This window comes from Camelus ferus, chromosome 4 (genome assembly GCF_009834535.1).
Source record: "Camelus ferus isolate YT-003-E chromosome 4, BCGSAC_Cfer_1.0, whole genome shotgun sequence".
Classification (NCBI taxonomy): Eukaryota; Metazoa; Chordata; class Mammalia; order Artiodactyla; family Camelidae; genus Camelus; species Camelus ferus.
The window spans coordinates 70770790-70785854 of NC_045699.1; the positions used below are offsets into that span (position 1 = coordinate 70770790).

General features: G+C 57.8%; 1 protein-coding gene across 3 annotated transcripts; it reads left to right on the forward strand.

Annotated features, from left to right (window-relative positions):
- The first annotated feature begins 445 nt into the window (after nucleotides 1-445).
- On the forward strand, nucleotides 446-14256 carry PLPP7 (phospholipid phosphatase 7 (inactive)). Of its 3 annotated transcripts, none has more exons than XM_014556927.2 (3): nucleotides 446-1274; nucleotides 12928-13288; nucleotides 13509-14256. In XM_014556927.2, exons 1-3 carry the CDS (start codon nucleotides 824-826, stop codon nucleotides 13723-13725), a joined length of 1029 nt encoding a protein of 342 aa, XP_014412413.1. In that variant the 5' UTR covers nucleotides 446-823; the 3' UTR covers nucleotides 13726-14256. The 3 variants fall into 3 exon arrangements, with proteins under 3 accessions (XP_014412413.1, XP_006181994.1, XP_032334573.1); XM_032478682.1 differs by lacking the exon at nucleotides 446-1274 and adding an exon at nucleotides 1316-10431; XM_006181932.3 differs by having other exon boundaries at nucleotides 480-1274; nucleotides 12928-13651.
- The last annotated feature ends 809 nt before the right edge of the window (nucleotides 14257-15065 follow it).

Sequence of the window (15065 nt, forward strand, 5' to 3'; positions counted from 1 at the left end):
CCAGTCCTTCTCAAAACTCTGGGCAGTGGAGGCAGCCTCCAAGGGGCAGATCCATTACCACCAATTAATTACCCCTCCCTGTAATGGAAATCAAGTCTTCCATTTGATTGAACTGTGCAGGCACCGAAGCCAAATTCAAGACTGATTGCAAATTTAAAAAGCCCCAGCCCACCAGCTTACTGAGATGCTGTCACAGAGGGGAGGGGCTGGGCCTGGCCACAGTGGACCCAAGATGATGCTTTCAGTGACGTCATTCACTCCATCTGGTGCCCGGAGAGGCCTTTGGCCTGGACTCCACTGTTTCGTTTGTGGGACCGAGTCCGAGCTGCCCAGGCCAGTGGGGCAGGCAGGCCTGGCCCCCAGGGGTCTGGCTTGCTCAGAGGGCTTGGTCAAAGCAGGGGATAGCACCTGGGGGCTGGCATCTGGGCCCCTGGCCCCAGGCACAGCCGAGGCCGGAGCAGCAGGAGGACTACATTTCCCAGAGTCCCCCAAGCCCGGGGAGTGAGCCATTGGAAGATTTAAATAGCCCAGGCCTGAGGCTGCCAGGCCGCAGCTGTGGACTCGTCCGCCTCCCGGGTGGCTCCATTGGTGCTGGCCCGCACTGGGGGGCTCGATTGGCTGCCCAGCTGGCACTGACATCCCCCCCGAGCCTGGTGGCAGCCGGAGGTAAACAGCATGTGCAGTCCTGCACTCTATATTTAACAGCTGCCGCAGAGCAGGCAGGGAGGCAGGGCGTAGTGGCGGCTCCCTCCCGGGCTCGCGTCTTTGGGGAGAAGGCCCTCACAGCCAGGCTGGCACTGGCCCTCGCCGTGTGAGCATCGCCATGCCTGCCTCCCAGAGCAGGGCCCGGGCCCGGGATCGCAACAACGTCCTCAACCGGGCCGAGTTCCTGTCCCTGAACCAGCCCCCCAAGGGGACCCCGGAGCCCCGCAGCTCCGGCAGGAAGGCCTCAGGCCCCTCGGCGCAGCCCCCACCCCCTGGGGACGGGGCCCGCGAGCGGCGCCAGTCACAGCAGCTGCCCGAGGAGGACTGCATGCAGCTGAACCCCTCCTTCAAGGGCATTGCCTTCAACTCCCTGCTGGCCATTGACATCTGCATGTCCAAGCGCCTGGGGGTGTGTGCCGGCCGGGCCGCGTCCTGGGCCAGCGCCCGCTCCATGGTCAAGCTCATTGGCATCACGGGCCACGGCATCCCCTGGATCGGGGGTACCATCCTCTGCCTGGTGAAGAGCAGCACGCTGGCCGGCCAGGAGGTGCTCATGAACCTGCTTCTGGGTGAGTGTGTCCACTGCCCGCCACCTGCCCCGCCCCGCCCCAGCCAGGACCAGCGGGGCCCTCAGAAACCGACTGGAACAATCTAATGAGGTTAGGCAGGAAGGGTGCCCCAGAAACCGGCCAGGCTCCGGCTCGGGAAAGAGAGAGCTGGGATGTGCAGACCGGGGTCCCCTGCAAAGTGGGGGCCTTAAGAACACCGGGACCCAGCGGGAACCTCTGAGGAAGGGCCTGCTCTCGGCAAGTGCACCGCTGCCCCAGAGGCAGCTCAGAGCGGGGGTGCTGGAGGCCCTGGCCCCGAGGGAAGTGGACAGGAGTCTAGCGGGTGCTCTGGAGTGGGGTACCTAACCCTTAACCCCCACCCCATGAGTTGGGGTCTTTGAGGTCCTAGGCTGCTTGTAGACAGCAATTGGGAGCTGCTCCCATGCCCCCTCTACCCCTACTTGGCTCAGGGACTCTGCAAGCCGCCCAGGATCCTCCCACAGGGCCTGGGGGTTACAGGGGTCCAGTCTGGGGCTTCCACCCACTCGTGACCTCTGAGAGTCCTTACCTGGTGCTTCCCTAGGTGAGTCGCGGGAAGAGAGGGCCTAGTGAGCTGGTCTTTGGTTTGTTTTTGCAAAGTCTTTGCCACCAGCGTCTTTCATTTAGCGCTGCCTTGTGTCAGGTGCCATGTGGGACCCATGTAGAAGGCCAGCCCTCCCTTCTACCCAAGAGGTGATGCCCAGCTCCCATCTACCCACCCTTCAGGCACCTCCAGATCCCCAAGGTGCTCGGGGAACCTCTGCTCTACCCTCCGTCCCGGGCCATGTTGAGCTCCTGACCCTCCCGGCGCAGGCACCATTTTGGGCTCAGGTGCCGGATGGGGTGGGGGAAGGTGCCTCAGGCTAAGCAAACACTGACAAGGGTCCCAGTTCCAAAGCAATGTGGATTGGACCCCGGAGAACTGCCCTCCTGGAGGAAGTAGCAACAATGTGTATCTCCCCACTCAGGTCTCAGAGAGTCTGGGGCTGGACACTCTGTTGAGGGGATGTGGCGTAGGGGGAACGGATGCCTCGTGCAGGAAATGGCTGCGGCTGGTACCATCAATGATTTCTCATTCTTATTACTAAATTATTTACATTACTTATTACCCCAAATAAACAGTCCCATGGGATTGGTGCTCTTACCACTCCCACTTTACAGATTAGGAAACTGAGGCTCCTGTAAATAAAGCAACCTGGCCAAGGCTTCAGAGCTGGAGATTTGCACCAGGTCCGCCTGACGTCCAGGTCTGCGTGCTTTCCAGGCCCCGAGCCAGGGGCTTGGGAGAGAGGGAGGGAGGGACAGAGCAAGGTGGCCCAGGTGCCGGGCCAGGGCTTCTGGTGGCAGAAGCCCGGTCTCATTATCCACAACGTCCCTGGTGCTGGCTGTGGCCTCACACAGAGCAGCGGCTCAGGAAAACTGTGCTGGAGGTCAGGTTGCCTGGTGTCCAAGGACAGAGTTGGGGAAGTGTCCCTGAGCCTGCCTCTCAACCCCGCTCCGCAGGCCCCGTTTGCACGTTCCTTCCCTGTGTGATAATGGACCTGGTGAATCTGTGTTCGTGATGTGCTCGGTGCTTACTCTGTGCCTGGTTTTGCATAAACCAGATCATAGCTCTGATCTTCACCACAACCCCACAGGGAGAAGCTCTTATTCTTCCCAATTTAAAGAGGAGGAAACTGAGGCTCAGGGAGACAGTTTGCCCATGGCCATGCGGCCAGTCAGTGATGGGAACAGGATTAGACCTGGGAACAAGTCTGCCTTGTTAACATGAGATTTCTGGCTCATTCCAGCAACCAGGTGGGCACCAAGGCGTTTGCTTCATAGGAAGCAAAAAGTGACTGTCATTCAAGAAAATGCCTCTTCTTCAATGACAGTCATTTCTGAGTTTCTAAAAATATCATTGATTGAGCTTCACTATGCACCAAATAGATGCCACGAACGTCCTATATTTCATGATTTTAAAATTCTTAATGACTGTCTAAGGGAAATGCGAACACGCTCACTTTATAGACGAGTTAACTGAGACTCCGAGGGGTTAAGGCACTCGCCCACCCCACACAGCAGCTGCTCAGAGCAGGTGGAGTGGTCTGTGGTCCCGGGCACTTTGTAGGGGGGCAGACCCAGCCCCTTGACTTGAGGGAAAACTGCAGCGAGTCGCCAAGGCGGGTCCGTTCACAGCTCTGGCCCCAGCCACCCAGAGGCGCAGCCCACGCCGCTCTCCGCCCAGGGAGCACAGACCGTCTCTGAACAGAAACTGCCTGGTTCTGTCTGCTCTGTAGTCTTTGGGGATCTGGGGGCTTTTCAACCCTAGGTCACAGGCTCTGAGGTTGAAATGGGCTTTGTCCTGGTCCTTGCTCTGACCTTTACTTGCTCTGTGAACTTGGTCAAGTCAGTTCCCATCTCTGAGCCTCAGTTTCTTGATCTGTTCATGGGGCTTCAGGGCTGCGGTGGGGATTCAAAGCGCTTGGTACAGTGGGTGGCGCTCAGGCGTGCCCAGTGGGTGGCCAACACCACCACTGTGGGGACTGCAGGGCCCGGATGGGTGAGGGAGCCCTACCCAGTCCTGCCTGCCCACTCTGAGCACCAGGGCACCCAGCAGATCCCTTGGGGCCATCTCTGGGCTGGGAGCAGAGGCCTCCACCTGTACCATTGAGGCCTGGGCTCCCCAGAGCCCCAAAGGGGAAAACTCAGGGGCCTTGGGAAGTGGAGCTCCAGCTGCCAGACCTGGGAAGAGTCCCAGCTGGGCCAGGAGGAAGTTCTCCGCACTGCTCCCTGCGTTCCCTCCCCAAGGGCATGCTGTCCAGACTCTGGAAACCTCGAAGTCAGAAGGGGTCTTAGCAGCTGGCAAAAGCTTGGCTCCAGAGTCGGCCAGACCTGGGTGCAAATCCCACCCCAGCTGTGGGATCTTGGGCAAGTGACTTTGCCTCTCTGAGCCTCATTTTCCTCATCTGTCAAGTGGGTTGTGGGACACTTCCCTGAAGAATTACACATCAAGTGCTTGGCACACACTAGTGCCAGTTAATGCTTGTGTAGCAATAATTACCATCATCGTCACCATCACCATTATCAAAAGAAGTCCCAGGTCCAGGGTCCCTCCAGGTCCCCTCCGAGCTCTAGAACCTCTGAGATGACCAGGTCCCCTCCTTTGTCCCTCCCCTGCAACAGCAGGTTTAATGATTCCAAAGGAACCGGGTGACGGAATCCAGGCCATCCCTGTTCCCCAAGCCCTTCCTGCTGTCCTCATGGAACTGCCCTCGGTGGAAAGTGACTTCCATGTTTTGTTCCCATGATCTATTAAAGTACCTTTATTGAAATTTCCCCAGTTATGAAAGCTATACTTTCTTCTTTTTCTATGTCATTTTTTTATTGTGGTAAAATATACGTATCATAGAACTTGCCATTTTAACCATTTTTAAGTGTACAGTTCGGTAGCTGAAGTACATTCACGCTCTTGTGCAGCCACCACCATCCATCTCTGGAACCTTTCCATCTTCCCAGCTGAACTCTGCACCCACTAACCATGAACTCTCTGCTCTCCCTCCCCCCGCCCCCGGCACCCACTCTCTGTTTCTATGAACCTGACTGGTCTAGGGACCTCATATCAGTGGCATCGTTCAGTACTTGTCTTCTCATGTCTGGCTTACTTCACTGCGCATCGTGTCCTCAAGATTCATCCACGTTGTAGCGGGTGTTAGAATTTCCTCCCTTTTTAAGGCTGAATAATGTCCCATGATATGGACAGAACACATTTTGTTTATCTGTTATCTGTCAGTGGACACTTGGGCTGTTTCCACCTGTTGGCTGTTGTGAATAATGCTGCTGTGAACACGGGTGCACAAGTATCTCTACAAGTCCCTGCATTCATTTCTTTCGGGTCTACACCCAGCCATGGAATAGCTGGATTAAATAGTAATTCTACGCTTAATTGTTTGACGAACCTCCGTACTGTTTTCCGCAGCAGCTGCACCATTTTACATTCCCACCAGCAGTGCCCAAGGGTTCCAACTGCTCCACGTGTTCTTTGCCAGCCCTTTTTTTTTTTTGATAATAGCCACCCTAATGGGTGTGAAAAGCGGTACCTCACTGGGGCTTTGATTTGCGCATCCATAATTAGTGATGTTGAGCACCTGTTCATTATATTCCCTGTAGTAAGGGACATTCAAACAAGGACAAATGGTGAAAAAAGTGGGTGTCTCCCTTAAACCCCTTCCCCAGGAATAACCTCTGCTGCAGTTTGGGTCATGGGCTTCTGGACTTTTCTCTGCACATAGTGACATATCGTATGTCTCTGATATGGCCTCCACAGCTTGGCCTCTTTCTTACGGCCCTGCTGGGCCTGATAGGCCGTGTCCCTCCCGCCTCGGCCCCCCACAACCCTTTGCATCAAGCAGGAGGAGTTAAAAAAACAGAGCCAGCTTCCCCAGCCATGCGGCACCCCCTGCCCCGGCCCACCGGCTCCTGATCTCGGGGACAGCTTAGGCGACGGCCTGCCCATGAGACTTGTATAGCCTGTCCCCAGCTGATGGATACTTAGACTGATCCCAAACCTCCACTGGCAGGAGCTCTCCTGCTGGAGATGCCAGCTCAGCTCTGCAGACGTGGAACGTTCCCCCCTCCCCGCCACGTCTCTCCCACAGCTTCACTTCTCATCATCTCAGTGGGGCTCAGTGACACCGTCATCGGTCCCTCCAGGCAGCCTTCGGCCACCCCCAGAGTGGGTCAGGGCCCCCCTGTGCACTGTCACAGCAGCTCCCCTTGTAGCTAATACAAGAGATGAAAGAAGAGGGGCACCACCGGGGGGTCCTGTTCCTCGTCGCCCCTCCCAGCAGAGCCCGGTGCTCAGCTGAGTGAATAATGGCAGCGGCAGGCTTCCACGCCCACGATCTTGAGTTCCTTTCACGCTGACAGTCTTTGCAGACAGACAAAGCCAAGCTTGGCACCCGGATTCTTCAGGAGAGAACATGGAGACCGGCAGAGTTATAGAGCTCGCTGGTCAGAGGAGTTAGGAACAGACCAGGATTCTCGCATCAGCACCCCACCCCCACCCCCGACACTGGGTGCTGAGGGCAGGGGCGGGGGCTCCGGCTAACGGCAGGGCTGCCCTGGTCAGGAGATACCAGGCGTGTCTCACACACACACACACCTCACGCGACGGAGCAGAGGTCCCAGTGCCAAAAGCCTGGAGCAGTCCTGTCTCCTCTCAGGATTTCCCTTCCAACCTTCCTGCTCACCGCACGCCTCCCCAAGAGCTGCGTCCTTCTGGAACTTTGCACTGGTTTTTAAAATAACCGTGTGTGTGTGCACGCTAAAATACACATTACATACAGTTTGCCATTGAACCATTTTTAAGTGCACAGTTCAGTGGTATTAAGTACATTCACATTGTTGTGCAACCATCCCCACCATCCATCTCCAGAATTTCTTTCATCTTCCCCGACTGAAACGCTGCACCTGTTAAACACTGCCTGCCCAGCCCCGAGCCCCAGCCCCTGGCCACCTCCAGTCCCCTTTCTGTCTTTGTGAATCTGCCTACTCTAGGGACCTCATAATAGTGGGAATGTGCAGTATTTGTCCTTTTGTAAAAATAACTTAAAAAATGTGCACAGGTAGTGCACATTCATGGTAGGAAAAACTTTTAATGCAGAATCACAGAAAGACAACAAAAATCACCCTCATCCTCCCACCCAGCGAGAAGCCCTGTTAACATTTAGTGGGCTGCCTTCCGACCTTTTTTCTCTGTATCTCAACACATTTACATCTTATTTTACAAAAGCGGCATCCTACTGTAAATCTGGTTTGGTAATTGGCCTTTTCCACTTAAACCCCATAGCTGTCCTTGGGTGGCTATAAATACACATCTGCTCCATCATTCGCAGTGGCCCCGGAGTGCTCCATTGTCTAGACGCGGCCGCAGCTTGTCCCATCTGTCTCTGACTCAAGGGCACTGGGCTGGTGCGGGGTTGTCAGCCTTATGAAGGATGCCGCAGTGGACATCCTTGACCGTGAATCATGGCGCACATCCCCAATTATTTCCCAAGGAGAGACTCCTACAATGGAAGAGCTGAGTCAAGGGAGGAATGTTGTAAAGACTTCTGAGCCTGAACTTCTGATGCCCTTCAAAAAGTTTAGACCGATTCGCACCGCCCCGCAACATCACTGGGCTGGTTCCCCATCTCCCAGAGAGGCGGGGATGGGGGATGGGAGGTGTGAAGTCCCGGCCCCAGCCGGCCAGAGATACCAGCTCATAAACCTTCCCCCTCACCAGCTAACAAGGAGCCCCTGCGAGGCCCTGAATTTGCTCCTTGCAGGGCCCACAGCTGCCCCTTCCCCGCCCCCAGCCCGACTGACTCCCCTGCAGCTGCGCTGGTCCTACAGAGCACGTCCCAGGGGGAAGCCAGGGGCCACGAGGGTCATCCCACCCCTCCTCCACCCCTGCCCCAGGTTAAGGGAGAAGATGGCACCAAGGCATGTTCTTGTCACCTCTGAGGCACCAACTGCGCTTCCCACAGGAGAGCTCAGGCCTCTCACCACCCCCCCCCCCGTCCCGAGAGGGGTGGGGGCTGGAGACTGTTGGGAGGCGGTGGGGCCAAGCCCTGCAGCCCAGGCGCCCTTCCTGGGGCGTTTCCTCCATGAGGCCCTCAGAGGAGCCTCTGGGATGATTCCCCTTTTATCACTGAGGGCAGAAGCCCAGAGGGAGGGATGTGCCAAGGTCGGGAAATTCACAAGCAGCCGACCTTGAGGCCAGGAGGCTGAGCCTGGAGCCCTTGTTGACTTTGGTGAGCCGAGGCCCAGAAAGGTTAGGTGACCTGCCCCGGTCACACAGCAAGTGGGGGCAGCGTGGCTTCGGCCCCCCTCCTGTGCTCCCTGCCCAGCACACCCTTCCCCAAGGGGCCCTGGCCTCCCTCCCGGTGCAGGAGGGGATGTAGGTCAGGGAACTCACAGGCCATGTGAGTGGAGTTCACGGAGCCTTGAGTGTTGGAGCCGTTTGCTTCTATTTCTGGGCCCCAGATTATGCGCTGACAGTGTCAGAATCAGTCACACGAGAGCTGGCCTCGGTGCTGGAGGAGGGGCAGGCAGCCTGGGTTGGGGAGCAGCAGGAGGGGGTGTCGGTGGTGGGAGGAGGCCTGGGGCCATCGGCTCTGCGGGAGAGCCGCCCTGCGATTTGAGCCCTTGAGCCCGTGTCCCCGCCCCCCCCGCCCCCCCCCGCCCCCCCCCCCCCGCCTCTTCTACTTCCAACCCTCAAGACCAGTCCGCTGCGGGAGACACCGCGGGCCGCCTCTACCTGGAAAGGAGCTCCCTGTGTAACTATTGCTAGCTGCCCATGTCCCACCTCGGCCATCTGGCACCTGCCAGCCTGGTTCACCAGCCCCAGGCCTGGCCCTCACCTGACACACTCAGGAACTGGCAAGGCCCGAGAACTGGAGGTCAAGTGAATGAATGAACCACAGGCGTGGGCTGGGGCGGGCCAGCTAGACGATCCCGAGAGGCCCAGGGCAGAGAGGCAGTCACCACCTCATTACAGCCTCAAGAGACAGAGTTGGCCAGAAATAGCAGATTTCCAAAGGCCCCCAAATGGGGTTTTCAAATCATGGTGCATAGCCAGCCGCAGAAGCCTCTCTGGGGGCAGAGAGGGCCCCTCCATTCCCCCAGCTGCAGCCACCGGGCTAGCCCTTTCCTCCGCCTCCTGTCCTGAGTCTTTGTGGATACTCACATTGGGGGGAAACGTCCTGGTGCTAAAAACATTTGAAAGGTGCGAGTCTAGCTCAGTTCTTGGCCTGTGGGTCCTGACGGCTCACGAGGAGAGCCAGGACGTCTGGGGAGGTTGAGGCACAAGCCCTCCTTGCCTTCTGCCACGGCATCAGAGTGAGGCCCTGAGCCCGCGTCCCCCCACTGGGCAGCCCACGGAGGTCCCGCTGCCGCCCCTCCCCCGCTGCCGCCCCTCCCTACCTCCTCAAACCCAGCGGCTTCCTCTGGGCATCTCTGGTGCAGTGTAGCTTGTCTGGGAAGGCAGGTTTAAACCAGTGAGAATTTGCCAACTCGTTGAGTCCTGGTTTTCAGCTGAGAAACTTGGTCACCGATTAGACCGATGACCCACATCTTCCAGTGACTAGTGTCATGTTTTGATCTAACTTGGGGCCTGATCCTGGTCCACATTAGCAACTCCCCTCCACTGGCCCCGGCCCAGGATGCTCTGACTTTCCTTCAGGTGGTGGGGGTCTCAGAACCTGGGCCAGATCATCTTGACCCCGGTGGGACCTCTGAGAAGGAAGTCCTTTCACCAGTTTGCACTGCTGGGCGCTACCCAGCCTCCAGGGTCAGGCCAGGCTGGGACTGAGGAGGAGTATCGGCAGTGGACTGTGGACCGCCGCATACCAGCCTGTTCTAAATACTTCCCAGGCACTCAGGAGCTCTCTCACCGGTGATAACCCCTGTCACAGGTGGGTAGACTGAGGCTCCGACAGGTGAAGGGACTTGTTCTTAATGAGTGGAGGAGACGGGACATGAACCCCGCCTGTGACTCTGGAACCTGCGAGTTCAACCTGCCACCTGTGAACTGCCTCCTCCCCAAGTGGAGAAAGCCTGTCACCAGGGGAGGGAGGGCCAGGCTGACTCCTCCCATCCTGGCCGCCTGCCTCCGCTGCTCCGTCAGGCTCAGGGTCCCCGGGGTCAGATGCAGCCTGCTCCCTCCAGCTCCCACCTGCCCCGCTGGTCCCTCTCTCCTGCTGGGACTGTGTCCTCCTGTGGCCTCAGCCTGGGTCAGCAGCATGCTGGCTGGGAGGGCTGGGCTCCTGGGAACAAGTTGCCATGGAAATGCATGCAGGGCGTGGAAGAGGTTCCCTCCCTCCCTCGGGCTCCTCCCCTCTCGGCCTGGCAGCCTCTCCATCCACCACTTCCTGCTTCGGCCCCTCTCCCTTGCTGGCTGGTGAGTCCCAGGAGGGGCAGACGTCAGCCAGCCCTGTGGCTAATGAGCAGGGCAGGCCCCAGGGAGGCCAAGGGGTCACATCCCAGACTGGGAGCCCAGATTGCAAGCAGCAACCCTGCAGAGGGCAGGAAAAGAGAAATTCTGCGCTGACCAGGGAGCACAGTGTCACTTGGGAGCAGTGTGACACGCCAGTGCTGGGACCAGCAGATAAACACGGTAAATGGTGAATACTCGGGACCTCAGTCGCTGCAGCTGCGGGAGTCCAGGGGCGTGTGACGCGGCAACTTTCAAAAGCAGGTTACGGAAGAGCGTGTGTGGGGCGCGGTACAGCTTTTAGTAAGTCTCCGCTCTGTAGATGGCTAGGAGGCTCTGGAACCGTGGCTTACAGGTGATTTAAAATCTTACTTTTGTTTTCCATTTTGTAAATTTTCTACAGTGAACATCTATTGTGTCATTTTTTTTCTGAAAGGTTTTTGGGGTTTTTTTTCGATTCTGAGTAAGGGCGGCTGCAGCCCAGCCATGCTGGTATCTCCTGCAGAGCTTCTAGGACAGCTCCCAGCGCCAGGCTGCACTGAGCTGGCATTCAGTGGTTGTCTTCCACCCTTCTCCAGCCCTTCCCGTGTGCCCGGCACGTGGGGGGACCAGCTCCGCCGGTTTGCTGGGACTCCCCTGTTCTAGCCCTGAACGTCTTGTGTCCTGGGAAACCGCCCTGTCCCAGACGAACCCAGGACGGTCAGTCACCCTGCAGGCGCCGTGCCAGGCTCCCTCCAGGAGGCAGGTGTTTGTGATCTCGTCTTACAGGTGAGGGAAGTTAGGTGCCTTGTCCAACGTCATGGTCAGGAGGCTCAGGGCCAGGACTCAAACCCGGGTCTCTGTGGCACTCGTGAGCTTTGCCACCACACCACAATGCTGGTTTTCTCCTCACTGTCACCTGAAGAAGGACTTCCAGGTACTGTGACCTCACGGGGCCTCCAAGGATCTTTCTAAGTGTAAGGAGTTTTGCCTGGAACCTCCATATTGGCCATCTGGGTGCCACTGTGACCAGCTGGGTGAAACTAGGGCCTTGGTGTGGGACCTTTGTCTAAAAGCACACAGAGGCAGAGCAGCTCTTCCAAGGCCACACAGCAGGGTGACGGTGGAGGCAGGATGGACAGAGATCCAGGTCTCCCCGACGCTCTGCAAATAAGAAAAGAGCCCACCCCTCTGGCTCTGCGGCCCAGGCCAGTGACTCAACTAACATTTGGAGGCTGCCGTTTGTGTCTGGCCCTCAGCATCAGCCTAGGAACAAAACAGACTTGGCTTGGCCCTGCCTGGGTGAAGTGATGGAGTGAGGGAGGAAGTGAGGAGCTGACACCGAACCTCGCACCGCCCAGTGGGTTCCTTAGTTGCCGCCAGGGAAGGGCCATGGGGAGAAACGCGGGGTGTGGGGGATGCACTATTGAGGGCCTGCCCTGTCTGGAGGTCAGGGAAGGTGACCTTTAGGCTGAGGCCTGAAGGATGGTGGAGAAGTTGGAGGGAGGGGAAGGGGAAACACCCAGAAAGGAGGAGGGGCAGGCAGGGATACTTCAACCTCCAGGGCTTCGTCTAGGCCTCTGTAAAATGAGGACAATATGGTTCGGCTGCCATGGAAGTCCGTTTAGCAAGTCCTCAAAAAGTTAGACCTAGTTACCGGGCATAGGGATGACCCCAAAGAACTGAAAACGGGAACTCAGTAAACACTTGTACACAAATGTTGATTACAGCCTTGTTCACAGTAGCCAGAAGGTGCAGGCAGCCAGATGTCTGTGAACAGATGAGCGGATAAACAGACTGTGGCAGGTCCAGACAGTGGAGTAGTAGTCAGCCATTAAAAAGGAACAAAGTTCTGACACCTGCTACAACATAAATCAGCCTCAAAAATGTTACAGTTCAAGAAAGAAGCCAGACACGAAAGTTCACATATGTATGCTTCCCTCTGTGTGAAGGGTCTAGAATAGGCGAATCCACAGAGACAGAAAGCAGAGTGGTGGTTGCCAGGGGCTGGGGCTTGGTGGTACTGGGTTTCCATGTGGGTGATGAGGTGTTTGGGAATTCGATAGAGGTGGTGGTTGCACAACATCATGAACATACTGAATGCCACTGAACTGTACGCTTCCAAGTGGTTAATGGCATGTTATGTGAATTTCACCTCAACTTTAAAAAGGTGGGACAGTAACATCCTGCCCTCAGGACTGGCGGGGGCTTCCATGGAGCCCTTTGAGAAGAACCAGCGGCCCAGGGCCCCATTTGTCAGGATGAGATCCTCTGAGGTGCCTGCAGGGGCCCGTGAGACCCCTGATCACCACTCTCTCATTCAGCGCCTAGATCGAGCCCCTCCCAGCCGTGAGCAAATCGGGTCCTGGCCCCCGCAGAGCTCACGGTGTACTGGGGGGAGGAGAAATGCACAAAAAAGTATGTGATGGGGGGGCGAGAAATGCTGTGAAGGAAAATAAAGCAGGAGGGGATAGAGAGTGAGGGGCCTTTAGTAAACAGGTGGTCAGGGAAGGCTCCTGGGCTGAAAAAAGTGAGGGTGTGAGCCATCTGAGTATCCCAGGGAAGGGCATTCCAGGTAGAGGGAACAGCCCAGACGAAGGCTCCGAGGTGGGAACCTGCTCGTGAAGAATGCAAGGGAGCGGGAGAGGGGAGGTGGAGGCGGCACTGACGGTCCCTCGGGGCCCCTCTCTCCCACCTCAGCCTTGCTGCTGGACATCATGACGGTGGCCAGCGTGCAGAAGCTGATCAAGCGGCGAGGCCCGTTCGAGACGAGCCCCGGCCTCCTGGACTACCTCACCATGGACATCTACGCCTTCCCCGCCGGGCACGCCAGCCGCGCGGCCATGGTGTCCAAGTTCTTTCTCAGCCACCTGGTGCTGGCGGTGCCCCTGCGCGTCCTGCTGGTGCTCTGGGCTCTCTGCGTGGGCCTGTCGCGGGTGATGATCGGCCGCCACCACATCACCGACGTCCTCTCGGGCTTCGCCATTGGCTACTTCCAGTTCCGGTTGGTCGAGCTGGTCTGGTTGTCCTCCAACACCTGCCAGATGCTCATCTCTGCCTGGTGAGCCGCCTGTCCACGGCTCTGGGGCTGGGGTGGCCCAAGAGAGGCAGCAGGACAACACGGGGCTGGCAGGGGAGAGGGAGCCAGGTGCCCCCAACGCATCTTCCCCATCTTGGTTGGAGGCTGGTGACCTCTGGAGGGCCCACCAGTGACTGGAACATCCCATAGTGCTGGGTGCCCCCTGCTCCTTTCACTGGACTCTGAACTCCTCTCTTGGCAGGCCGGGCCCAGTCCTGGGGACTGCCCCACTCGGCTTCTGCCCTGGAGATAACAGGCGAGCACCAAGATGGCAGGAGGGGTGCCGAGTCGTGTCTTGTCCTTCCATCGTCATGACTGTTGAGTTCTTGGCTCTGCCCGCCTCCCCACAGCACGACGCCCAGCGAAATACCTGCAACCCAGCACCCAACACAGATGCCCTTGCCATTAATGGTCGTTGATAGCCCAAGGGCAGCACCTTCCAAAGGGCGCCCCTCCAGACACCAGCCTGCAGGACACTTTGGGAAGAAAAATGGTTTTGTGGTCAAATAAATTTGGGAAATGCTGCATACTCTGTTGGGTGTTCATGAGGGCCGTTATTGTAGTAAAGGCTCTGACAAGTCCTGTAGAAAAAGCTTCCTGGTGAACCTTGTTTAACCCACGTTTCCTGCACTTACTTGACCACGGAACACTTTTCTCATGGAACAGCTATTAACACCCCCCATCAAGGAACTGGGTTTCCTCAAGTGTGTTCTGGGAATGGCTGCCCAGGAGCAGAAGAGCCTGAGGCATGAGCTGGCCTCTCCCAGCGCTGGGCCCCAGAGTCTGGGGAGACCAGGTGTCCATGCCACTGCCTGCGGAAAGCCCACAGCCACGGGCATTGGTGCCGCTTTGGCCCCCAGGGGCCGGACTCCGTGTGACCTAATAGGTCGTTTCCAAGTCAGCCGTTCTGGATGTGCATTTCATGTGACAATACAGATGATGTACAAACCGCCCCTCTCCTGTGTGCTTTTTCCCCCTGTGGGATACAAGCTTCCAGGCAGGAGAGTTGCTGTGAACATGGCGGGGGGGGGGGCACTGATTTCTTTGCTCTCTGTCAGGCCACAGTATCAGGTGTTCAGAGAGCTTCTAGACCTTTCCCGGCTGGTTGGTCCCTTCTCCCTGAGGTCCCTTCTGGGGCTCCCTCCATCCCCGCAGGCACTGCACCAGCCGCGCTGCCCAGAGCCAGGGTCGTGATCAGTCTGGGAAGCCCTCACTGTGGTGCTGATGGAGAGCTCCCCTGGGGGCCAAGACCCTCCGGCTCCCCGCTGACCAGGACCGGGCCCCCGAGGAAGTCAGCAGTGACAGACGGACCCAGTCAAGCCTGAGGGGAGCTGTGCCCAGCTGTGGGGTGTCAGGGCAGGGGTCCTGGGGGAGGGGAGGTGGGGAGGGGACAGGACTGGGCCAGGAAAGAGGGGAGAGTGCTCTGGGCAGAGGGAAGAGCGACACGGGGGCCCTCGCATATCACAAATGAGCAGGATGCTGGGGGTACGTGTGGGGTGCAGGAGAGCTGCACCTTGTCTTTGCCCTGAATGAGCTCGGGGATGCCAGACACGTGGGCCACCTCAATTAAAACCCTCAACTTCCAATCTTGAACATTGGCTGGTTCCAGAGTCTTCAAAACACACTCTGCACGTGCCCCTGGGCGGTGCGTCCACGAGATGCTGGCAGAAGGGCTGCGGGTGTCTTCCTCACTCCTCGCCCCTGCCTCAGGGGTCTGTCATCCAGGGCAAATCTGGCCCCAGCTTCAGGCTGGGGCAGC

What these genes read in the sequence shown, in the direction of transcription:
- PLPP7 (XM_014556927.2), top strand. Translation starts at nt 824, where the DNA reads ATGCCTGCCTCCCAGAGCAGGGCCCGGGCCCGGGATCGCAACAACGTC. An exon ending in GCTCATGAACCTGCTTCTGG is followed by an intron (nt 1,275 to 12,927) that starts GTGAGTGTGTCC and finishes CTCCCACCTCAG; the next exon opens with CCTTGCTGCTGGACATCATG. An exon ending in CAGATGCTCATCTCTGCCTG is followed by an intron (nt 13,289 to 13,508) that starts GTGAGCCGCCTG and finishes CTCTCTTGGCAG; the next exon opens with GCCGGGCCCAGTCCTGGGGA.